The sequence below is a fragment of the Odocoileus virginianus genome, chromosome 21 (genome assembly GCF_023699985.2).
Source record: "Odocoileus virginianus isolate 20LAN1187 ecotype Illinois chromosome 21, Ovbor_1.2, whole genome shotgun sequence".
NCBI lineage: Eukaryota > Metazoa > Chordata > Mammalia > Artiodactyla > Cervidae > Odocoileus > Odocoileus virginianus.
Genome location: NC_069694.1, coordinates 18,523,741 through 18,550,908, shown reverse-complemented (window position 1 = coordinate 18,550,908; position 27,168 = coordinate 18,523,741). Strand labels below are relative to the sequence as shown.

Below are 27,168 nucleotides of genomic sequence, written 5' to 3'. Positions count from 1 at the left end.
AGGAGCATTTAGAAAAAGAGTAAGGCACTGTTTAGAACAATAGCATATACAAGTGCTAGAGTGGACCTTCTAGAAGAGTGCTTTCCAGATTGTCTAGATTAGTGCTAACCTGTGGTGAGGGACCAGATTTTCCATTTCAATTCATTGTGGATAGGGCCTATCCAGTAAGTCCATTTGCCACACGATTAGGTAGGATTCTTTGAACACATTGTCTGATTGCTATAATGGTTTCTAAATTCTGAAATTTCTCCATTTCTGTGTGTATTGTATGCAGCTATCAATTTGCTGACTGATAGTAGTCTGCTGACCACATGTTGAGTAGTGGTTTTTATTTTCCTAAAACTTTGTTTCCTCATTTTACACCCAAGGTTATTTAGCTCAGAAAGGTTAAATGATTTTCTCGATATTATATAGCTGTTAAATTTTCTTTTGTAGTTTCAGTAGAGAACAACTCTACTCAAAAGCAAACGTTAGCCTTTTGTCGGAAGGGGATATTCACTATCGGTACATTATTGTTGTTCATGATGTCAGTCCTGTCTGACTCTTTGTGACACTATGGACTGCAGCATGCCAGGCTTCCCCGTCCTTCATTATCTCCTGGAGTGTGCTCAGATTCATGTCCGTTGAGTGATGCAATCCAACCATCTCATCCTCTGCTGCCCCCTTCTCCTCTTGCCCTCAATCATTCCCAGCATCAGGGTCTTTTCCAGTGACTCAGGGTCTTTTCCTGCTCCTCACATCAGGTTTTCAAAGTATTGGAGCTTCAGTTTTAGCACCAGTTCTTCCAATGAATATTCAGGGTTAATTTCCTTTTAGGATCGACTAGTTCGATCTTGCTATTCAAGGGACTCTCAAGAGTCTTCTCCAGCACCAAAATTCAGAAGGATGAATTCTTTGGCACTCGGCCTTCTTTATGGTCCATCTCTCACAATCATACATGACTACTGGAAAAACTATAGCTTTGATCATATGGACCTTTGTCGGCAAAGTGGTGTTGCTGCTTTTTAATAGGCTGTCCAGGTCTGTCATGGCTTTTCTTCCAGGGAGCAAGCTTTTTTAAATTTCATGGCTGCAGTGATTTTGGAGCCCAGGAAATTAAAATTTGTCCCTGTTTTCACTTTTTCCCCATCTATTTGCCATGAAGTGATGGGACCAGATGCCTTGATATTAGTTGATTTTGAATGTTAAGTTTTAAGCCAGCCTTTTCACTCTCCTCTTTCACCAAAAGTCATAAAAATATGACTTTGGGTTTGGGGCTGTAAGAGATGTCCACTTTCTGCATTATGGATTTCTTAAATAATCTTTTGTATGACCTTATAATTTCAGAATCAGGAAAAAAATCAGTAAAGATGCCAAGTAAACAATACTGAACAAGAAAAATCAGAAATATTGAGATAGAAAAAGCATAATAATCTACAAAAACTTTTTTTTGCATAATTAGAGTAATGGGTTTATATGTGGAAATTGTCAAGAGATGAGGCTTAAAAGATGGTCAGAAACAAGATTGGGAAGTAGTACATAATTCATAAAAAGTTGCTTTTTATTTGGTAGACAGTGGAGGGAAATTGAAGAATTTTATATAATGAGGCAATACAGACTGGGTTGGTTTTTAGCAAAGAAATTTTAGCAAAAAATTTTTAGTGTTTTCTTACTATATATTTTAAAGTAAGATTAATAGGGAGGACTACTTCAGTTTTGTAAAATACTTTAGTTTTAAATGCTGTAATTGAATGTCTTTCAACTAGAAGAGATGAATTAAAATGTAGAAGAACAAAAATACAATGTAGTGATTCAGGCTCTTTACTGTGTAATGAAATGTCCCTGTCACTAAGTATTTGGTCAAATTGAGGCAGCATTTTATACTGTTGAGCATAACCAAACTGCTTGGGCTGGAATCTCAACTCTGATGTTCTTTTTTCAACATTGGAAAAGTACTTAACCTCTTTGGGTCTTGCTTGGTTTCTTCACCTATAACATAGTGATACTTGATACTTTGCCTATAGAACCATCATGAAGTTAAATAGTTAAAAGACTCTGTGTGTATGTGTGCTGATGTGACATGTTTACTATATAACATATAGCAGTACCTGATAAATATGTGTGTTTAGTTGCTCAGTCGTGTCCGATTCTTTGTGACCCCATGCGCTGTAGCCCTCCAGGCTCCTCTCTCCATGGAATTCTCCAGGCAAGAATACTGGAGTGGGCTGCCATCTCCTCCTTCACGGGGGATCTTCCCAACTCAGGGATCGAACCCAGATCTTCTAACTTGCAGGTGGATTCTTGACCATCTGAGCCACCAGGCAAGCCTAAGAATACTGGAGTGGGTAGCCTCTCCCTTCTCCAGGGAATATTCCTGATCTAGGAGTCAACCCGGGGTCTCCTGCATTGCAGGCAGGTTCTTTACCAGCTGAGCTACCAAGGAAGCCCACCTGATAAATAATGAGCATTAAGTACGTACTTTTAACTGCTGCTGTTGTTATAATTAGAAGATATCTTATTAAGTAAACTTGATAAGCATTTGAGAATAATATGAGTATAAAATACCAAAAATATGCCAGTTGTTATCAGAAAATTACCAATCACTGGACTTCAAATTTTACTTTTTTTCTGTTTATAGAGAAATACAGAAAACTGTTCTATCAGTGCTCAGGATTTTCATTAATATGTGAGAAGATTTGCTTATATTTTTGTTTTCATTTAAGTATACTTTAATGTTTTCTCTTTTATAGTTTATCAGAGAAGATATGAAATATAAAGATGCCACTAATAAACACAGCCATCTGCACAGAGAAGATAAGCACATAACTGTTGAGGATTTATGGAAACGGTGGAAAACATCAGAAGGTAAGGCTGTTTTAGTGATCTGGAGCTCTCAGCTGCTTTTGTACACTGCTCACCCATTTTTAACATACAATTTACCAAAAAATCCAAATAGTATTTCTGTGAGAATGTTTATATTTTAATAAATAATTGTTCCAGTTTTGGTTTTGAAATATGATTTTCATTTTTCTTAGGATTTCTTAAGGGTCAGCCTGTTTTCAGTTAATTTGACACCTTATACTAGAATAAATAAGATAACACATGTCTGAGAGCTTAAAATTTTAGAGTGTTGTTTCATCTGTTAAATGGTATTATTATAAAAGGTTTGTCAAATAAACATATGGATCACAAAGTTTTCCTTTTAGTTATGGAGGACAGTTTCTAAAGTTTTTAGAAGGCACAGAACTTTTAACCTTTTCTTAAGCAAACTCTTTATGAAGTCTTCTAATAGTTGCTTGGTAAAGTTGTGTAGTTTATATTTTATTCCTTTCTCCACACTTAAGTCCTCAAACCGTCTTATGGATAATAATTATTTAGGGCAGAAAAGATGTGTGACATAAAATTTCAACTAGATCCCTAGTATTGGAAAGCTACTTTAAAAAAAAAAGTCTTCCAAGTTTTTTTTTTTTTGGTAACAGAGTTGAATAAAATGTCTTTTTTCTAATGTTTCTATTCATTTATCAAAATCACAATTATATTGTAGTTTATATTTTTCTCTTCAAATTTGAATAGTGAAATGAAATTAAAAAGAAGCTATGGCAGATTGCCAAGTAGGAATATGAAGAAATTATTACTAGGCTGTCAGTGGTAGCATTTGGAAATGAGAAGATACAAGAAACTATTTCCATCAGCGCTTCATATTTCTATTAATGCTTAAGAAGATTTGCTTACATTTTTGTTTTAATTTTTTAAAAATAATTCTGATGAAATACTCTGGGAAGAAGAAAATGAAAGAAGGGAAAAAATACTGTTGACCTCAATGAAATATACATAGATTTAAAAAAAAAAACCAGTTTGTCTCCATTCCCCTTTCCCATACCATTTTAAAGTAATACAAACTTGCTAGTTGCTGAGTTCTGTCTCACTCTTTGCAACCCCGTGGACTGTAACCCACCAGGCTCCTCTGTCCATGGAATTCTCCAGGTAAGGATACTGGAGTGGGTTGCCATTCCCTTCTCCAGGGGATCTTCTTGACCCAAGGTTGAACCTAGGTCTCCTGCATTGCAGGAGGATTTTTTTCTTTTTTAGCATCTGAACCACCAGGAAGGAATAAATGAGTATAAATTTCATGGGCTAAAGTGCTAAAATGGTCAAACTCAGTAAGATTTAATCAATTTATATGAGATATCTCAGTAGTACATAGATACTAGTAAAGGACTTGGTGATCCATTATGGAGTCGATTGCTCCTAACATCTTTTAGATTTGGAGTTTTGTGGTAAGTTGAATGGAGCCCACTTAACCATGTTTGAAGAAAGGAAACAAGACGTGACCACTTCTCACCACCTGTTGTGCTCTTACCATGGTTCAGCTCCCATCTCTTCCTAGATATCACGGTAATTTTCTCATAATGGTGGTAGGCCCTTAAGCATCTCTTAGTGAATGCTTGTGTTCTGTGGTAGTCTGTTCTTCACTTGCAGAGCAATCTGTTGACCATATAAATCAAAGTTGCTCAATATCCTGTAATGGCTCAGTCAGTTCAGTTCAGTTGCTCAGTTGTGTCCGACTCATTGTGACCCCATGGACCACAGCATAACAGGCTTCCCTGTCCATCACCAACTCCTGGAGCCTACTCAAACTCATGTCCATCGTGTTGGTGAAGCCATCCAACCGTCTCATCCTCTGTCGTCCCCTTCTCCCGCCTTCAGTCTTTCCCAGCATCAGGGTCTTTTCCAGTGAGTTGGTTCTTTGCATCAGGTGGCCAAAGAATTGGAGTTTTGGCTTCAGCATCAGTCCCTCCAATGAACACCCAGGACTGATCTCCTTTAGGATGGACTGGTTGGATCTCCTCGCAGTCCAAGGGACTCTCAAGAGTCTTCTCCAACACCACAGTTTAAAAGCATCAGTTCTTTGGCAGTCAACTTTCTTTATAGTCCAATTCTCACACCCATACATGACTAATGGAAAAACCATAACTTGGACTAGATGGATTTTTGTTGGTAAAGTAACGTCTCTGCTTTTTAATATGCTGTCTAGTTTGGTCATACCTTTTCTTCCAAGGAGTAAGCGCCTTTTAATTTCATGGCTGCCATCACCATCTGCAGTATTTTGGAGCCCCCAAAAATAAAGTCTGACACTGTTTCCATTGTTTCCCCATCTATTTGCCATGAAGTGATGGGACCAGATGCCATGATCTTAGTTTTCTGAATGTTGAGTTTTAAGCCAACTTTTTCACTCTCCTCTTTCACTTTCATCAAGAGACTCTTTAGTTCTTCTTCTCTTTCTGCCATAAGGGTGGTGTTATCTGCATATCTGAGGTTATTGATATTTCTCCTGGCAATCTTGATTCCAGCTTGTGCTTCATCCAGCCTGGCATTTCACATGATGTACTGTTCAGATACGTTAAATAAGCAGGGTGACAATACACAGCCTTGACGTACTCCTTTCCTGATTTGGAACCAGTCTCTTGTTCCATGTCCAGTTCTAACTGTTCCTTCTTGACTTGCATACAGATTTCTCAGGAGGCAGGTCAGGTGGTCTAGTATTCCCATCTGTTTCAGAATTTTCCACAGTTTGTTGTGATCCACACAGTCAAAGGCTTTGGCATAGTCAATAAAGCAGAAATAGATGTTTTTCTGGAACTCTCTTGCTTTTTCCATGATCCAGTGAATGTTGGCAATTTGATCTCTGGTTCCTCTGCCTTTTCTAAATCCAGCTTGAACATCTGGAAGTTCATGGTTTACATACTGTTGAAGTCTGGCTTGGAGAATTTTGAGCATTACTTTGCTAGTGTGTGAGATAAATGCAAATGTGTGGTAGTTTGAACATTCTTTGGCATTGTCTTTCTTTGGGATTGGAATGAAAACTGACCTTTTCCAGTCCTGTGGCCATTGCTGAGTTTTCCAGATTTGCTGGCATATTGAGTGCAGCACTTTCACAGCATCATCTTTTAGGATTTGAAATAGCTCAACTGGAATTCCATCACCTCCACTGGCTTTTTTTTGTAGTGATGCTTCCTAAGCCCCACTTCACCTCACATTCCAGGATGTCTGGCTCTAGGTCAGTGATCACACCATTGTGGTTATCTGGGTCATGAAGATCTGCTTCTGTTAGGTCCATACCATTTCTGTTTCTTATTGTGCCCTTCTTGGCATGAAAGGTTCCCTTGGTATCTCTAATTTTCTGGAAGAGATCTCTAGTCTTTCCTATTCTGTTGTTCTTCTCTGTTTCTTTGCATTGATCGCTGAGGAAGGCTTTCTTATCTCTTCTTGCTATTCTTTGGAACTCTGCTTTCAAATGGGTATATCTTTCCTTCTCTCCTTTGCTTTTTGCTTCTCTTCTTTTTTTAGCTATTTGTAAGGCCTTGTTAGACAACTGTTTTGCCTTTTTGCATTTCTTTTTCTTGGGTATGGTCTTGATCACTGCCTCCTGTACAGTGCCATGAACCTCTATCCACAGTTCTTTAGGCATTCTGTATATCAGATCTAATCCCTTGAATCTATTTGTCACCTGTACTGTATAATCATAAGGGATTTGATTTAGGTCATGCCTGAATGGTCTAGTGGTTTCCCCTACTTTCTTCAATTTAAGTCTGAATTTGGCAATAAGGAGTTCATGATCTTAGCCACAGTCAACTCCTGGTCTTATTAGAGCTTCTCCATCTTTGGCTGCAAAAGCTAAAGTCTTTAGGAAGACCTCTAAAGGTCAGTGATCTGCCCTATCCTAGACCCTCTTTTCCATTTTCTGTTCTGTCCATCTCATTCTCACTGGGCTCTTTCCTAGATGGACTCCTTGCTGCAGGAATGCAGATGTCCTCCTGATTACCTCTTTTATTGGGCTAGTCTCTCCTTACGGTCTCTCCTGACCACTCTATTGAAAACAGCAAATTGCAAACCACAACCCCCATTGTCTTTTGTATCCTTGTTGATCCCTCTTCTGTAGCTTGACTTTCTCCACCACCCCCATCATGTATGAGCTTCCAAGATATAATTGGTTAATTTGTTTTGCTTGTCCTTTTTGTTCTCTCCCCTGCCCCCAAAAAAGTTAGCCTCAGAGAAAAGGGGGATCTTGGTGTATTTTTGTTTATTATTGTGTCCCAGATTTGATGGGGTTTTGTCCCTAAACCCTATTTTGATTTCTCACCCTAGTGAGGTATCTTTTGTGAGAAATGAGAAATGTCTGTTTGGGTTTAGTTGGAAGATCTTTTTAAGTTTTGAATAGCCTCTTAAATCTCTTTTTCCCTGGGCTTTTAACTTCATTTCCATGCCCTGAGATTTTATCATCATGGTGGTGTGAAGATTTTCCCCTTGACTCTTCAAAGAGTTGGCCTAAATTATCTACTCCAGGCTTCTTTTTCTCTGAACTCCGGTCTCCACCCCCACATAACAACCTCTTAGGGGTCAGGGTTTGGAACAGTCTCAGGCTCCTTCTGCAACAGCTGCACGGGCGGGAAGAGAGAGGAGCTGAATGAAGGAAACGTCTCTTAGAAGTTTTGTAGTGGTCTAATTGATTTTCTCAGTGTCATTTCTCTCAGTTGACTTTATCATGTCTGACTCTTCCATTTATTAAAGTGCTCGTGTAAAAAGGCAGGGCATTGTTCCTAAGTCAGTGATTTTAATCGTAACCTGACAAGCCCCAGGTGTCCTGGAGGCATTTCGGGGGACAGGGCATGCTAAATGTGTAGGGTTCTGCTTTTATCTGGTATATTTTGTTTCTCTTAAAGATTTCCTTTGGGAAACAGAAGGTAATTCTTCGGGAAAGGTTTGGAAACTGCTGATAAAGTGACTAGAATACAATAATATGTAACTTAAGTTTGTTTAGCTGAATATGGATATAGATACATACACACACATGCAAACACACATGGACATAGACACAAACATACAGTCATACCTGTGCCCATCCTTGTGTCTCCATTGCCTAGAACAGTGCCTTATTTACTGTGATATTCAGTAAAGATCTGTTGAATGAATGAGTGTATAATGTCTGATGAGCACTGGATACTCAGTAATTCACTTCTTACTTTGAGTACAGGCATTTCTGTTGTAGGAAATATATGCATTCCTGGAAAACTTAGCTATTCAATTATTATGCTTAATAATTGGAATTTATGGAAGAAAATTGGGGTTGGAACCAACTACTCAAAACCTATGCAGCTTTGTAATCAGAGCACTAATAGTACTAATAAAAATACGAGCACAGGTAAGAAAAAAGAGGTGTTCAGTTTCTAACCAGTAAATACTATGCTCACTGCAGAACTTTACCTTTAATAATACATAAAGATAACTTAAAAAAAGCAGTGTTAGATAGGGTTGAAGTTGCTGAATAATGACGATAAGGGCAATGTATGCAAAGATGAGAACTAAACAACAAGCATTTCTAAGAGGCTGTGGCCAGGCTGAGCTAAGAGGAAGAAGGAATGGCAAGCAGACATCATTTTCATAGCTTTATTGTTCTGTCTTTATACTTTGTATCCAGTTCCTGTTACTTGGTGGTGTAAAATGATAACATGTGAGGAAGAGTCACCTGTGAGATGATATGACTTTTGTGTTAACATGATTTCTTTTTATCAGTTGCAGGTAAGCTAATTCATGTTACAGAAGCAGTGTGGCCTCATGGGTTGTGTTAAGCAGGCAGTGGATCCTGGGTATTAAAGATAAGTTAAATGCATTCTGAGCTATTAATATGAGAAGTAAGTAGATGAGTGGAGAAAACAAAAGTAAAGAAATAATTACAACATATGGTGATAGTGTATAATAATAGAAGTAAGTGTAAGATATGAGGTAGCTCATTGGAAGGACTAATGAACTCTCTGATAGAATTATACCCAGAAGGGGGTGTTTGCAATCAGCTGTGAGGATTGACCAGGAGTTCTGGAAGGGAATAAGGAAAGTCAAAGTTGCTCAGTCATGTCTGACTCTTTGAGACCCCGTGGACTATATAGTCCATGGAATTCTCCAGGCCAGAACACTGGAGTCTGTAGCCTTTCTCTTCTGCAGGGGATTGTCCCAACCCAGGGATCGAGCCCAGTTCTCCTGCATTGCAGGCGCATTCTTTACCAGCTGAGCCACAAGGGAAGCCCAAGAACTGGAGTGAGTGGCCTGTCCCTTCTCTAGGGGATCTTCCCAACCCAGGAATTGAACTGGGGTCTCCTGCATTGCAGGGGGATTCTTCACCAGCTGAGCTATCAGGGAAGCCCTAGGCAATAAGGAGGTAGACCATAAATGGTAGCCCCCTTATAGCTTCTCCTTCAATTACCTGAAAATTTGCTGGAAGTAGAGGTAGCCTGCTTTAGGTGGTGTGTGGGTTTTCAAGCTGTACAAATTTACATCCCACCCCTTCTGTTTATAAACATTAAGACATCTGGCACATTTTAAAATGCACTTGTAAAATGCACTTGTAAAATGAGTCATGTAGTAAAAGTGCCTGGCATACTTCCTGGCAACACCTGATAGGCACTTAGTAAGTATTAACTTACTTATCTTTGTAATAATGCTGAATGAACAAAAATGTTCAGCTCTGTTTAAATTTTTGTAAGGTTTTTGCTTCAGTCTCATAATATTCATCAGTAAAATGAACAGATATATTAGGCTAAAGACTCACCATTTAGTATACAATTCTCTGGGTGATGAAATGTAACTAAGATCTTTATGCAATGTTGTCAAATTGGGGAAAAGGTAGAATTGTGTTCCTCAGAAATTGATACTGATCTCATATAGAAAAATTTCAGTGTGACCTGAATGTATGTGTGTGTGTGTGTAGAGCATCCTTGGTTAGCTTGCACATGGCAAAAGTCCGATATAAATAAAAGTCATTTAAAAAACTAATATTAGATTTCAGACAGATTTTGATAAACTGGATCAGTTGTTAAAACTAATAAATGCAGCAATTAGATAGCAGCCAGATACCTAATGAAGGAAAATATATATAGAAAATTATTGATTATGTATGAGATCTAGGGGAGTCATGGTAGATATAAAACTGATTAAGTAATATACTGTTTTTAAAAATAACTCATTGGGTTAAATAGTTATTTTAACCTGTGACAACCATGAGGTAATCTTTCCATCCTGTTCATGTTCAGTATGGGTCTTATCTTACATAAGGTCATTGTATAATTTTGGTTTTTACACGTTGACTAGATATTTGGAAATTTTGCTGAAGTTTTATTATTGTTGTTTTTTTAATTAGGAGTTTAAAGAATCTGAAATTGCTGGAGAGAATGAAAGATGTCAGCCTTTAATAATGTATGTTTTAAAGTATGTTCAAAATCTAGCTAGAGAGAAATGAGCAAGAGCATTTTCCTTCTGTTAAGGAAAGTAAAAATGCCAGTGTTACATGAAGAAAATATAAAGGAAAAGAATTCCTGACGATGGGTGTTACATTTCTAAAAGAAATGAGGATTTTAACTCTTTCTTTATGTAGATCCTTGATGTTCCTAAGGACTTTTTTCTGGGTGTAAAAAAAAATACACGTGGATCTCTAAATGGCAATAAAATTGCTTTTTCATGTATATGCTGTTGGTTACAGTGAGACTGGAATGAAATAAAATGTAAAACAATCAAACAATCAATGCATATTGTTTGACATTATCAGCAGAGTAACTCAAAATGTAGACCTCGTGGATAATAAGGTAGCCAGTTATCTTTGTGGCATCCATCAACACAATATTGTATGTTTACAGTATGCATAGCAGTCACTATGGCAGGATTCAAGTATAAGATAAGGCCCTTTTCTTCCAGAAGTTTACAGTATTGTTACGTGTCCACAAACGAAATGTTAAATAACAATACATGAAGATTTGATTAAATAGTAGGTAAGTGGTTCTATTGTGGCACTTTAAAAGAGTGGATAGATTAATTATGAGGAAGTCTTCATCAGGGGATGACTCTTTAGCAAGATTTTGAAAGACAAAATTTTCCTAGAAGTGAGAAAAAGAGGGATATACTTACAGGTTAGCACATTAAAATGAGTACTTGTAATTCCCAACATTAGTCCTAAATCCCTCAACTAAGCACAGTTTACAAGTCAGAAATGTAATTTTTTAGTGTATGAGATAGAATAAATCACTGTTTTAATATTTGTCTTCTGCTGTTAACATGTAGTGCTTAACCTTTCTGTGTCTTGGTTTTGTCATCTGTTAGATAGGGGTAAGGCCATCTACTACATCAGAATGTTGAAGATGAAATAAATTTGTAAATGTAAAGTGCTTCGAATAGTGCCTGCCACCTAGCAAGTGCTCAGTGACTAAGATAAGTGTGAGCACAGAACATATAGAGGACACTGGAGATTAAGGTTTCTGAGTTGGGGGCAGTTATCACTTACTACCTGGAGCACTGTATTAAGGATGTTTGATGTGTGCCTGATCTCAATAGCAAAGAAGGATATTATTGTAGAAATTATGAGTTGGCATTGTTTACAGTATTTCAGTCTTTTTATCATCATTGCACTAATTAGGAGCTATTACAGTTTCTTGTTTTAGAAAGTTGTGTAATATAGAAGAGTTATAGGACAATGAATTCGCTATAGTCAAGAAACCCTGCTTTGAGTTTAATGTAATGTGGATTTGAGTGGGAGGAATGAAAATAAACAGATACTGAAGATACACAGATTCTGAAGATACATAGATGAAGAATATGTTTTCTGTCCTCCACTTGCTGACAGTCTGCTATTGGAGAAAGTTCTATTGACAAGTAATTAAATGATGTGCTACTTTCTACTATCTGTAATCAGGATAGGTAGTAGGCACTGTGGGTTAATAGAAAAAGAAGTATGTTGGTCTGCCTGCAGAAGTCAGGTAAGGCCTGAGGAGTTAGTTGCATATAAAGGGGCATTTATCTTTTATCTTTTGTCACTCTTTCAGTGGGAGGCACTCTGCTGGATTAATAGCTTTCAGGATATTTGTAGTTAATATAGCACATTTTAAAAATGTAAGACTCAATATGCTTCAGATGCTTATCTGTTTTATTAATCCAGGTGTTTAACACTTCAACTTTTATGTCATACTTTTAGTTCTAGGAGAAGTTGTTGTTACCTATCTATAGAGGTACTAGGTTTTCATAGCCCATAGAAAGTGGTTTATACAAAGGAAGGCCTGTTCTCGACCTAGAGTTTCAGAATGACAAATATCATTATTTGCACCACTAGCAAAAGTCTTGTATAGTCAAAGTTTCTTTTATGTAGAGAGTAGGTAAGACAAGCATATTGTTCATTTATTCTATCAACCAACATTCAAGTGTGTTAACACGGGCTTTTTCTGTAAGAATAGCATAAATATTACTTGATCAGTATGTAAATTACTTGATCATTTTGCAAAAATAGTGTTTTGTATTAATCAGAATTGATTTTTATACTTTATATAAAGTGTGTTTTTATCCTTTTACAATCAAATAGCTTTCTTTGTGTTGTGTACTTATCCAGATGAGTTCCGAGCACTCACAATAAATCGCTAATGTTTCTTAATCTTACCCTGTGTTAGTATTTCGGTCTCTTTGTTCCCTGAATTTCAGGTCTCTTTCAGGGCTAACTATTTTGGTTTTAATTATTTTAGTTGTCTTCTATTTCTCTTTCTCTTTTATTGTTGGGACTCTGTTTTATTTCAGGATACTTCTGGAGACTTAGTCATTGCATATACTGATTTGCTAGGATGAATTATGACTTTTGAATCTATAGCAGATACTTGACTTTGAGACAGCTCTGTATTCCTTTATAGTTCTCTCTTGGTTTTGTTCTGAAATAGAGACCATCTCTCAGTATAAGATGCAGAGACCCACTGCTTATTACATCTCTCTGTACGCTGGGCTCTGGAAAACTTGATCGTTTCTATTCTGTGTGAAACGTGAATTAGATGTATTGTGAGCTTCATTTTTTCCTCAAATAATGAACTTTTATATATTCATCATGCAGTGAAGCTTTTTTTTTTTTTTATCATTTAAGGAGGTACTATTCTAAAATTGTTTGCGAATTTGCCTTACTATGGTTTTTTATATACCTGAATTATTCTACATTTCTCCTCTGCTATGTTCACAGACTCAAGGGATACCTCACGTTTGGAGTACAGTAACAGAACCTTCTGCAGAAGGTAAAAATAAGGGCTGTCCACTTTTCACTGTGATGGACTATCTAGAAAACCGTAGGCTTTCTTGAACATCTTATTATTCTTTCTTTCCTTACCCCACCAATTGGGAACCAGTTCCATATAGATGTGTATTAAATTTTGCTTTACTAATCTTTTGGGAAAGGGGTGGGTAGGAGGGACTCTGGTTCAAGTTCTGGTTGTTAAAATCACATGATTTTCGGAGATTCACTATGTCAAATTCTACTTTAGGTGGAACAGATGTTTTGTTCCTGCTCTTTTGGATACAGAACTTGTTCGTTGGTAATAGTATTTTCTTCTTCAAAGGTGGCTAGTTTTACAAAATCTTTTCTCAGGCAAGGCTTATGTTTACTTGGGTCTCTTTTTCAATTCTAGTGAATATTAGCAATTTATTATTTTTTTTTAATAATGTACTTTGATTTTATTTTTATTTTTTCATTGGAGGCTATTTTTATTAGTTGGAGGCTAATTTTTATTAGTTGGAGGCTAATTACTTTACAATATTGTAGTGGTTTTTGCCATACATTGAAATGCAATTTAGAAGCAATTGTAATAGAAATAATGCAAATTATAAATACAAAGAAAATAAAGATTTCAAAGATACTAGATAACCGTTTTAATTTGAATGTGAACATGACTTATTTCTAAAAATTATAAGCATTTATGTAATTCTGGAACATATGTATATACATATATTACATATATAAATATGTTTCGGAGGGAATGTATGATAAAACACAGGATAAATCACATAGCACTTATGTTTTATACTTAAAAATCTTTACACTATGAATGGGTACTCTATTGAAATAGAGTACTAAGTACAAATAATGTTAATTGTCTAACTTTCTCTGGTTAGGGTGCTCTTTAATAAGAGGTCCTTAATAAACATTCTTCTAACATTTGACTAGTCTTCTGTTTCTCTTTCTCTTTGTATCAGTATTAATTCTTCCAGGAAATTGAAAGTGATGAATCATTTAGAAACTTTTGCTTCAAATTGTTTAAAATCAGCTGCATACTTAAGTTATTAAACTAGAAGGTCATTACATTTCTATGTATCTTCATAGAAGATAATGTCCAAAAAGGATTGAAAATTCACATTTGAAATTAAAATATTTCAAGGTTGAGAAAAAGAGTCTAGATCAGTCTGACAAAATGAAACAGCAAATGTCAGTTGCGTTGAAGGAGACTTAATTTTTACTTCCATTATCAATTTTCTTTTCTTACCATGTAATCAGCTAAAAAAAATAGCCTCAGGTGTTTATCGCTAGGAGCTTACGGCTGCTTAAGGGCTGTTTCAGAACAGGACTAATGAGTAGAGCTGTGGTTCTTTCATATAAAGGTGTCATAGTTAGAGTCATAGGAATTAAGAGTTCATCAAAAGAAGGAAAAGGAAAGAGAATAGCTCCTTGGGAATACTGCTAATAAGACAAAACAGATGAGTAGCTAATGAGGTAAATAATGGCCATCAAGACATGGGAAATGAATCAGGAGGATACAGTTTCTTGAAAGTCTGTAGAGGAGAGTTTTCAGAAGGTGACAGATGGTTGTATAGTTGAGTCCGCCTGTGCCACCAAAGGATATGCTGAGAGAGCCCTCATGAAGAATCTTTTTTTTAATTCTCTGTAATGAGAACAGTTGTACTTAGGAGGAGATGATTTGTGCTTATTTTGTGAACCCTTTTGGTGATTTCATTTCCTTCTTTGTCTACTTTTTGTAACTGTTAAATAAGGGTCCTCATGTATATTTCGTGTGTCTTCTTAGTTTCATTTTACTTCTCTAGTTCATTGGTGTCCTTCATGTTTTATGTCTGCATTCTATGAATCCTTATAAGTAATTTCTTCTCTCTTTCTGGGGGATAGAGAGAGGAGATGAAAAGTGGCCAGTAGTACTGAATAGAGAAATGTGATATATTGGAAAAAAGCCATTAAGTATGGCAAGAAGACTTATCGTTAACCTACAGATAGCAATTTAAACATTGGTATGGGGAATTGACTCACATTTGCACACCAAATAAATCTTAAAAAAGGTGTGAGTGGAGCAGCCCAAATGGTTACCAACAGATAAATGGATAAACAAAATGTGGTATACAGTGAAATACTGTTCAGCCTTAAAAAGTATGGAACTTCTGACAAATGTTGCAACATGGGTGTACCCTGAAGATATTATACTAAGTGAAATAACTCAGTCACAGAAAAGCAAATACAGTGATTCTGCTTACATGAGGTACCTAGCGTAGTCAAAAGTCAAAGACAGAGTAGTATAGTGGTTGCTGGGGGCTAGAGGGAGGAGAACGGGGAGTTATTGATTAATGGGTGCAGAGTTAAATTGTGCACGATGAGAGTTCTGGAGTGGGTGGTGGTGATGGCTGTACAACAATATGAATGCTTAATACCATTGATCTGTACACTTAAAGTGGATAAAATGGTAAATTTTATGTTACACATATTTTGCCACAATAAAAACTGATTTATGAGAATAAGTAGATATGAAATAGATAAATGAGTAACTTCTTATTTAAGGCATAGGTAAGAAAATGGAGGAAACGGAATGGCAATTACAAATGGTTTGATCAGGTAAAGGGCTTTCTTAAGAAACTGGTAGATTTGATTATGCTTAAAGAAAAAAGGAAGTACTTTACTGACATGTTAAAAAGTTGAACATTTCAAAAACTTTTTAATTCAGCAGGGATTTTGTTCAAAAAGTACTACCACTCTGTATTAATGTAAGAGTTGGAAGTTGGGATTACACCTTATTGCATCTTTTTTATCCCCAAAATTTTATTAGAAATATTATAATCTTGGCAATTATATAAGCAAGCAACAGAGTATACCTTATTACATCTTAATGTAATGTGTCAGTATTTCTTTATTTACAATTATGTTGGTTTATGGTTTGAAAAGATAGGTTAATAAAAAATGAATTTAGTGTAAGACAGGCAAGAAACTGGTTGACAGTATAATTTTCCATTGCTAAATGGCACTAGCCATTTTCAAACCCTTTATAGAATTACTTCCTATGAAGAATTTGAGTGACAGTTCTCTTAAAGCAATGCATTGAACTTTTTGGAAGGGGATGGAGGTGGGCTGGGCTGGGAAAAGGGAAGATGAAGAGGATGCGTAATTAGAGAGGGGAGATCCAAGAATTCTTACCTTTAAAATTTGCTTATTCGTTTGTTTGGTTTCTGAATTATATATCGTAAGAATATAGAATTCTAACATCCTTATTTTCCATGTTTTGACCAGTACCAAATATCTTGTGGCAGGATTTTAATGATAGTGCTACAGCTCTACCACAGTGAATAATAATAGGTTTCTGTGTGCTAGCTGCATACCCACTGATCCAGAGCCTGTGACCCTAGCAAAGGTAAGCAAGCATATCCCAGATTGCAGTGTGAGATAGTTGAAGATTGATCGGCTTTGGCAGCTGTTTAAATTTCTCTCATCTGTTTTTAATGAGCATGCCCAATTGCATGAATCTGACCATGACTTTAGACTGCATTCTCTTTTAGATGTGTAATTTTGAAAAAGAGAAGATTAAGTTTTAAGTTAGTTGATATATGTTTTTAGGCCTGTGTCTAGATTCTTTGAGTGGTTTTTAAGAATGTCCCCTCAAAGTAATCGCTCTAGTTTCTAATGGAACCTGCACTATATTAAATATTGGACGCTGAATTTATCACAAGACTAAACGCTTAATAAATTACTGTGCATAACTGACTGTTCAACATGCTTTGTTGATTGGCTTGAAATTACAGTGTATTATGTCTTCTTCTTTACTATAGAGCTTTCTTTTAAAGTTTGAGCAGTTGATATGTTTTAGTTAAGTCTTTTTTTTTTTTTAGTGGCAGAAGATAAAGAGACTCAAAGTACTTCAAGTAATGGGAAATTTGTTGTAAGAATGCAAATCATCAAAGATATTATTTATTGCAAGTGACAAAAGCATACCCATTTGCTCCATTCGTTAAGTCATTAAGAGTTGATTCAATTCCTCCTGAAGACTGGCATTATTCTGTGTTTTGGAAATAGAGCATTGATCAAAATAGATATCCTACCTTCATGAAGTTAGCGGTCTTAGGAAGACAGGTAATGAACAGGTTTGCATGATCTCAGAAGACCTTGTAGGGCCTAATAGAGTTCAGGAATTAAGTATAATGCCATTATACTTACTGCAATTCTAGCTCCATTTAGGAGTTTTGATCTAAGCAGTGATGTGTGATCTGTCTTTTGAAAAGATTATGTAGTTACTGTGTGGCTGGTAAGACTCTGGAGAAGACAGGAGTAGAAGTAAAAGGTCTGCTGAGGCTCTTACAGTGACCTGGTAGAGGGAGGTAGCAGAGGGGTCTGATATAGTTTGAAGGACTAGCTGACAGGATTTGTTGTTGGATTGGATTCAGGAAGTTGAATTCAAGGAGGTTGGAGACAGGAATTAAGGATCATGCAGTGCCTAGGTTTTATGTACCTGTGGTGGTAAAATTTCTTGGAGGCAGTTTGGGGGAAAAAAGATTAAAAAAGGCTCAGTTGAGGGATCAATAATGGGAGGAAATAGGTGAAAAACATCAAGATCCCATTTCAAAGAGGTGAAGGACTGAGTGCTGAGAGGTCAAGACGCAGAGAAGGATCCCGGAAAGAGGAAAGAGAAGTGACCAGTGAGATTATGAGGGGAACTGGGAGAATCTAGGGTGCTGAGGTATATGAAGGAAACATTTTTTTAAAAAGGACATAGACAGGATCAGATGCTTCAGAAGTTTGAGTAAGATCACAACAGAGATCTGCCCTTGGGTCAGCAAAGTGGAGAGGTTGAGGTTGTTGATGATTTTGATAGAGCAGTTGCGCTGTAATGGTGGAAGTGAAAGCGCATTAGAGTGGATAAAAGAGGAAGTGAAGACAGTAAATACTGACTTTCAAAAGAACGGGAAGAGAAATGGGGTTATGATACCTGAAGATAGATACGATGTGAGGGGCAGTTTTTTTCTTTTTTTTAAGGTGAAAGATTTTAAATGTGTTTACATATTAATGAAATGACCCAGTTGAGATATAATTGATGGAGGAGAAAATCAATTAATTAAAGCCATCTTTATTTAAGGAGAGTATAGGTATGTAGTCAGGGGCTTAATCCACTCTGGTCATCTGTATTTCTCTCTGTTTCTTTCTGGGTTTTGCTTTCATTTTCTCCTACTGTATTTCCTAAGGCTAACTCTGTGGCTGTGGGCAGTTGTAGACTTACCTTTTCCCAGGGTCATGACAAAAGAGAAAAGAATTTTTCCTGCCTACTCTAGTTAGAAAAATTTCAGGAAGTAACTGGCTTTAGGTCATGTGGCCATAACCTAGAACTGTCAGTGTGACCTCCAGAATGATGCCCTCTGATTACTTCCTTTTCCAACCCTCTCTCCCTGGTGATTATGAGTCTTGTCTCAGAAGACAGCAGAGAGAAAAGGGGTACTTACTTGACAAACCAGCTGTAACAGATTGATGAGCAAGAGAAGCTAGACTTTGACAAGAGTAGATTGAAGAAAAGCTTAAAAGGTTATTCTGGATCCAGATGTAGGTGAGTGGAGTCTGGCAGCATGGATCACAAGATACAAAATATAGTTACTCCTTCAGAAAATCTGATACGTTCTTGACATTTTCAGTTGAAAACTTTTGGATTACAAATAGATTTTTCTCACAGACCTCTTTTCTTCCCACTCTGGATTTTATGGTAAGAGCATGTTATTTCCCAAATATAAATGCTTCATTAAATCCCATTTTGGTATTTTAATTAAATGAGCTAATGTAACTGTCAGCACTGGACACTATCAGTAAAGTTTGCTCCACCTCTACCTTTTCCAGAATTTTTCTGGCTGTTACAGATGTTCACTACCACACAGCAGTTTTTTCATTGATGAGGTGAAACCCTGACTGCGTTCACCTAGGATTGCCAGAAATGTCTGTACTGTGCGGGAGGAGACATAGGTGTTTTTAAAAGCATCATTGGAGGATCAGAGAAGTGAATTTGAGGTGGCAAAAAGCAGGTGCTGTCCATTCCGCGTTAGTCTGGAAATCTTGAGAAAGTGATGCCCTCCAGATACTTGTCAGTGTAAGGAATAATATGATTCTTGGCACATGACACACTCCCTAAAGGCAAATAGTATGCATCACACTTAAATAATAATACCGCCTGCTGTTTGCAACTACTGTAAAGAGCTTAAGAATATGGAATACTTTTCCCATGCTGTGTCTTCGTCATGTCCTAGAGTTCTTGTCAGTTGTGTTACTCATCAATTTTTGCCAAGTGAGGTCTTCTCAGTAGGGAAAAGAACAGACATAACATTAGAGAATCAATGACTATAAAGTTTACAAAGTCATCCTTAGTGAGTTGTCTGGAAAGATATACTTTTGTGAAACTACAAAGAGTCACTAAATTATTAGTAGTTATGGGTAATTTCCTGCTGTTATCAATTCTAGGAAAAGCAATACTTGTATGAGTTTAGGCTACTAGAAGAAGTGGAAGTTTTATTTAGTTTGCAGTGCTATTTTCATTTTCTGTATTTTCTAATGAAAAATTTGGACAGTATTTTTTCAAAAAATTGTCATTGTGGTTGTCTTTCACTTTTCTTTATATTAATAGGAAGCAAGGAGCAGAATTCTCTGAAGTAGCAAATTTGTGTAATATTTTTACTAGTAACATTTGTGTAGACTGAAGATGTGCATAAGCTACAAAACAGATAATGTATTGTCTTCAGGAATGTAAGAATTCATATGTTGTGCAAATGAACTGACTAGGCAGGATTTATAGGTCACTTGTAGGGTTTTGGTTTGTCAACAATTCCATTGAAATAAATTATCATTACTTACTAGATAATAAAGTATTCTGTTTATTGGAATAAGAGGGCAATTCATAATTTAAGAAGAATTCTGAGTTTACTTATTTGGTAATAACTTGTTCATTTGTCTCCAACACTGTTTCACCAAAGTAAGCATAATTACTTTTTTCCGCAGTGACACGTCTGGGGCCTGAAAAAAGAATTAAACCAGGAAAACACTTTTGGATCTTGGAAATAAGTCAATTGCAAGAGAACAAGGAAATATAAATGGGAATTATTGAGTAGACAATTAGAAAAGTTAAAAAAAAGAGAGAAAGTTTATTTCAATTCCAGCTGTGCTTTTATAGTAGAGCAATAGTAAATCTCATTTTAAAAGTGTCAAAGATATTTTTGCAGTAGTTTATTATTTTTTTTTTCTAAATAGCATAAATTATTGGCAAGCTTTCCAATATTATGAAGATAGGATCTTAATCTTTTCAACCCGGTACTAAGTGAATGTTGAAGACCAACCTGGTACTAAGTGAATGTTGAACAGTTAGCTTTTTTAAAGATTCTGAGTCTTTATAATCACTGAGGTCTCTCACCTTTTGGATACCGATATCTTGAGAAACTCCAAGGTACAGCTATCCTTTCCTAAACAGACAGTATTCTAAAGAAAGTGTGGCACTTGACTGCCTGGATTCAAGTCTTTATATAGATTTTTTTCCCCTTGGGCAAGTATGTTAATCTTATCTGTCTTTGACTTTCCCCATCTGTGAAATGTATCTGGTATTAGTACCCTCTGTAGAAGACTCTGTTAAGGATTAAATGAGTTAATCAGTATATACAGCTTAGAACTAGACAGCTAGTAAGGACCTAGTATTTGCTTTAACCATTATTAGTGTTAAAAGATTACCATACTTTCTTGAAGAAAACCACAAACTACAAAGTAATGAAGAAGTTAGCAGTTATTAGAATTCTATGCCTATATAATTGAAAAAGAAAGATTATTAATACAGTTTTTAATTTCTTAATTGAAAGCAGCTTCAAATTTAGTGAAAGTCTTCAGGAACAAAACACTGCCCAGAGGCCCTCATTCCAACTTTGCTTTTGGTCCTAATGATGAGTATGCAAGTATACCCCGTTGTCCTCACTTTGTAGTCTTCTTTAATCTGGAACAATTCCACAATATTTCCTGGCCTTGTATGTCTTTGGCCAGTAATTGTTAACAGTGTAATTTTGTAGATCGTATCTAAATTAGGATTTGTTTAATGTTTTCTGTGATTAGATCCACGTTAGGCATTTTGGGCTGGACCGTCACGGGAATAATTCTTCTCGTTAGATCTTTCTGAGTGACACATGGTGTTGGTTTGTGTTATGCAGTTTACCTTTGATCACTTGATTAAGATAATGTCTATTCTTATTCTGTAACCATAAAGCTGCATTTTTCCCCTTTGTAGTTAGTATTATTTTGTGAAGAGAAACTTGGAGACTTCATAACATCACATCCCTCATCACTTTTCACCCACTGATTTTAGCATCCATGACTGTTTTTTGCCTGAATTAATTGTTACTCTGATGGTTGGCAAATTATGGTTTTTAGAATTCCGTCATTCCTTCTACTTATTAGTTGCATTCTACTATAAGGAAAAATTAAACAGAGTATATTAACATCTTGTCCTGTGAAGATGGTGGGAGATAAATGGCATATCTTGAAAATAGAAGTGGGAGAAATAGTGAATCTCAAAATCTTATGACTGGTCTGAGATTGATCATCTGCATTTATTCATTTATATCAGCATGGCTCCTGGATTTCTACTTTGTTCAGTGAGTTTGTTGCTCTTGTTATTTTGATGCTTTAATTGTCCTGGATATGACTGTTGTAAACCATTCAAGCTGACTTTTCTATTCTTTTTTTTTATATGTGTGTCTTCATAGTTTTTTGAGCCTTCCTTATATTCTGGCACAAAAAGGTGCTCTGGGCTTATTTTGTTATTTCTTAGCTGTACCCCTGGAAACAACCATTACTCCAAGGAGTTATGGTTACTTCTAGTTGAGGTAGTATTTAGAAACCAAGATTTGCACACTAGGTCTTCTCATTGCTATTGAGGTATTATTCCCAGGCCCTCTCAGCAGAGAGAGTTAAGAAGCACATACCCCTATATTTACTTCTCTCTATATATTAAAAGTCATGAGTTCTCACTGATACCTGATACTAGTTCACATTGATAGCAGTCTAATACTACTGGATTAATTCTAGCTGGTTTATTTAGTAGACTTCTTGCCCTGTTTATCTCTGAGTTGTGTCTGACTTTTTGCGACCCCATGGACTATACAGTCCATGGAATTCTCCAGGCTAGAATACTAGAGTGGGTAGCCTTTCCCTTTTCCGGCAGATCTTCCCAACCCAGGAATCGAACCAGAGTATCCTACATTGCAGGCAGATTCTTTACCAACTGAGCTATCTCTTTTCACCAGTCATGAAAAACCTAGTTTTTTTATCATCAATATATTTTCTAATTAGCTCAATCCCCCTGTACATATGAAGTCTCTTGACACCATTGGGCTGTTATCTCACTCAGGAGCTTGCCTTGTATGGACCTAGTATTCCCATGTCCTCATTATGCAGACTCTGACCACCACTAGTCTATCTTCCCATCCTCATATGGAACTCAGCTACTGTTGGGCAATTTGAGAGTTTTTATGAATTTATTTTTATTACTAAAGCACATTATTCACATTTTTCTTTTATCACATAACTCTAGCTATTGAAAAAGTCCCCTGTAAATGGGAGTGCCATTTAGTATTTTAATGTTTTAATCATTGTGTCAGTAGTACTCAAAAAACAAGTAAACTTTTTCTAAAAGTTGTTTTGGTGTTAGTAATGTATGTAGTAGATGAAGCCTAAATTGGAAAATGGCTATATACCAAATGCAGCTAATATAATTCGTAAACTGTTTCAGATGCTAGATGTACTAGAAAGAGTCATATCAAACAAATTTCCTGAGTAACATTATCTTGAAAATGCTTTTACCTTTGGAATTGGTGGATTTTTCTATTCTGGAAGAAATAAGGATTAACACCTTTCTCATGTAATGTCTCTTCTTGCCCAGAGATGTGTGACGTGAAACTGTGAAAGCTCAATTTTTATCTGGCCTTTGATTTAATAGTCTTTAGAAATAAAGTATTTATTAACTGGACTTTGTGTTCATCATTTGTTGAACTCCTTAAAGTCAATACATTTTTTACATTAAGCTTTACATCAGTCTTAGTAATAATTTCTTGACTCTGATGTTTTATCTAGCGCCCGCTAGTAATTACTGTGCACTCAGTAAATATTTATTGAATAAAAAAATCCCAAGTCACCTGTGCAGGTAATCTTTTCAAGAGACTTGCAAATTCCAAGAGGAAAAAAAAATTTGAGCATTTTGAACTCTTAGCAGGTAAAAAAGCAAACATTTGTAAAGCTGTAATTTTAGAATTGTTTTTGTTAAACGTATTTGAAAAGTATCATCCTCTCTTTTTTATGAAGTTTAACCATACTTTTGAAAAGTTTATGGCTTTATCTAGAAATGCCTCTCTAAGAGTGAATGCAAAGGTCACATTCTCCTGGCGGCTTTGGTTAATAAATCATTTTATTATTCACTCACTTATCCAGCAAGTATTAATTGAGTTCCTAAGAACATCTGCCTTTCCACATTTGTTTAGTGTGTGTTATATTTTTGGCATTGTATAACGTGTTGTGAATATAGAAATGAATGAGAGATATTGTGTGCCCTTAAAGAACTTGTTTTCATTTGATGTGAATTGCTCTTTATAGTCTCAGTTTGGGGTTTAAAGAAAAAGGTCAAGGGCTGAGTATAAAATGGAAGATACATAACTAGAAATTCATCCACTCAGTCCCTAAGGTGATGTCCTCAATGATGCCATAATGAGATATTTAGGAAAACTTGATTAAACATTTAGTTCGTTTATAGCCATTGAGTCCACTGATTTTATTGACTGATATATAAAGTAAGTAGATTCCTTGAACTTATTATAAGTAATAATATTTATTATACTGTGATAATAATTTACATTTGTGGAGAACTTCTACCATTCTTAAGAGTTATTTCCTATATGTTTTGTTAATCTTCAGAACAGTCATACAATTTTGAGATTCAGTGTTGTCTCCAGTTTCTGTTTTTAGATATGCCTTTGTTATCTTCCATTATCTTCATGAAAATAGGTGTTGATGGCATACTCTGTTTAAATGATAAGAATGCAGTTGACAATAGGAAAAGTATTAAAGTCTTCTCTTAGTGTCCATTGTACCACTGTTGGGAAGAGAACTATACCCTTGTAATTTTTGAACTCTGAACATTGAGACATTTACCAGTATTTATCTAGGATGCCTAAAAATTACATGTAATTCTTGCATGATGAAAGGTAAGTAGCTCCTTGAAAGAAAGTGTGTAGTTATTTCTCTTTGATACAGCTACTGATATTTAGGCTTCCCAAGTTCAGGGTGTGGCTCTTAGGTGTCCAAATATAGCATAGTGCAGGAATTTAGTCCATGTTACAGAGACATGCCCCGCTGACCACCATGTATCCGAGGCACTCACATGCTGGCTCTGTTCTAAAGATAAGCTTCTCTTGATGGTGCTGAGCAGCTGATCAGCTGAAGTCTCACTTGAGCTCTGGATACTACAAAGTCTATAAACTGCCTGAGTTAAGACAGAGTGTGGAAGGCTTTAAACTTTTTCATTTTTTTTAATTTTAAAAAGTTATTTTTTATGTTTATTTTACATTCAGTTACAGTTGCTTTTCACCAAAGTCTTGCTGTGTTGAACCTTCAGTCAGTTGCATTTTCCCATGATAAGTTATGACTATCACTGTAAGAACTTCTGAGTCTTTTGTAACTTGAAATTCTTAGTTGAAATAGACTTTGGAAAAGTTGTGAATACTGCTTGCACCTATATTTTATAAATTAGCACTTCACATAAATATGGCAATAATTGAGATATTTTTCAAATGACAGTTTTTAGGTTGTGAATCTGAGTAGCTTCAAAATATAGAACTTCTTTCACTAGCCATTTCATATAGCCAGCTTTAAGGATACTTACTTTTCGTTAACAATATTTTTACTTTCTCCTTCCTGACCCTCCTACCATACCTTTTGATACTTATAAAAAAGTTTTCATACTTTATTAGAAAGTAGTAAGTGTGTAGTAATGGTAAAGTATTTAGCTGTGCAGTACTGTATTAAGATATTAGGAATTGATTTTTCTAAAATACGTAGTTTGCCAAAAGAAACTGTTATGCCAGTTGCTTTCTTAATATTAAGAACGTTAGATATGGTACCATAAATTTAGACTGTAGCACTTTTTAAAAAGTAGTAAGAGAGATATTAAGAAATGAAATGCAGAGTAAATGTAAATGATGTATTATATGTATTATATCCATGGTGTAGATATAAATATTTTATATCCAAGGTGTGACACAGCTGATTGTGAATTTGGCTGTATTTTGAAATATTCTCATTAATGCAGAGAGAGGAGGATGTGGAGTGTAATGGTGAAGAGCCGGGGCTTTGAAGTCAACAGATACTGTTTTGAATCCTATCTCCACTGCTTACTTGGTGTATGAATTTAGACAAGTTACTCATACTCTGTGAGCCTCAGCTTCCTGATCTGTAAACCAAGATTATAATATTATTCCTAAAACCTACTTCATGGGATTTCATGAGATAGTTCACATAAAGCATTTAGCCCAGTTGCTGGAATTTGCCAAGTGCTTATAAAACGCTGGGTGCTGCTGTATTAACGTGTCTCTACATGCACACTAATGCTTTGTAATTAGTACCCCCCCACACAGAATTTAGGTGATTTCACAAGTCATATTTGAAGGCTTTCAGGACAGTTTGTACTTATATTAAATGTAACAGATGAAAACCTATATGGTGGTACTTCACAAAGCTATTTTGTATCTTTAGGCCTGTAACTTAATACATATTAAGTATATGGCTAAGTGCACTGGGTGCATTAGTTTTATAAGATTGCATTTTATAGATGATGTGAGCAAGTAAATACATGTGTTTTAATCTTCTGAAGTTTCTCTTTCACAGTTTTTGTTTCTATCACATTTGCTTGAGGCAGGAATGGACTGGAAGCACACAAATTCTTACCTCATCTTAATGTCAAATACATGGCTATAAATTGGCACCTTCCAACTTCCTTCATGTTATAAGTTCCTATGATCTTTCGAAGTCAGGGATTCTCCAGTGTTACTTTGAAACCTGATGTTGTGAAAACAGTATCATATGTCTTTCATACAACTATGGATTATCAAGTGGACACAGTTAAAACAAAACAGGTTCTTTTAAGGAAGAAAAAACTCAGTTATTTATTCAGCTAATACTTAAATGGCAACTTTATGCTGAGCTGCTGGAAACTTACAATATGGTAGGAACCTAAGCTGTAATTAAGCAAATAGTTACAAAATAAGGCAGCACATATGATACGCCATGCCATTCGGTAGGAATAGTAAGTACTACAGAAATTCAGGGGAGGGAGACATCGCTTTCAGTTGGTGTTTCTTCTGCGTATAACCTCGTTTGTTCAGTTGAGGATGCACCTATGCATGGCTCACGCGTCATTTCTGGAAGCCTGCTTTTGGTGAATGGGCACAGGAATGTTCCTTTCTTTACTCTGCTGCTGGGTGTTTCTAGCCTTTCCTGTCTCTTCATTCTCCTCATTACTACAGCTCCTACTGCGATCTCAAAGCTTTCTCCACTTAAGCACAGTTATAATTTTTCTCTCTGAAGTGCTGGTCCAAAATAATTGTGTGGAGGTAGGATTGACAGTAACAGGATAAGGGGAAGAAAGGGAGGCTGTTTTGGTACAGAACCAGGAATCTCATCCCTTATTAGAGAAATAGCTCTTTAGCTAGCAGCAGAGGAAGAAAATGGAACGGAGAATCTTCATCTTGCCTGTGTTCCTGTGAAAAATCCATAAATGTGCACCCCCCACACCCTCTTATCTCCTGGAAATTTGCTTCTAGTCACCATCCTGTCCACATTCTCCCCTGCCTCACACTACTTCCTTTGGTCCAGAGCCCTGCTGCAGTTCTGAATCTCCTGAAATCTCTTTGAAATCTTACCCTTCAGGCTGGTAGAGCCCCCTTTTCAAGTCCTAGAAGCTGTGCCATGATGAAGAACTGGCTCAGCTCCATTGGGCTATTGTGTTACTGTTGCCGGGACTTCAGTAGGCCATGGTGCTTACTTGACGTCTCTAGTGGAATCCTGACTCCATTAACACAATTACCCATGGCAGA

The 27,168-nt window shown here is 36.2% G+C and overlaps 1 protein-coding gene across 2 annotated transcripts in view; it reads left to right on the top strand.

Annotated features, from left to right (window-relative positions):
- Positions 1-27,168, top strand: part of STIM2 (stromal interaction molecule 2) — a 164,543-nt gene that overhangs the window by 102,221 nt on the left and 35,154 nt on the right. For both annotated transcript variants that reach the window (XM_020897628.2, XM_020897629.2), the window contains exon 3: positions 2,730-2,844. In XM_020897628.2, coding sequence (XP_020753287.2) covers positions 2,730-2,844 — 115 coding nt within the window. The remainder of the gene's footprint in view (positions 1-2,729; positions 2,845-27,168) is intronic.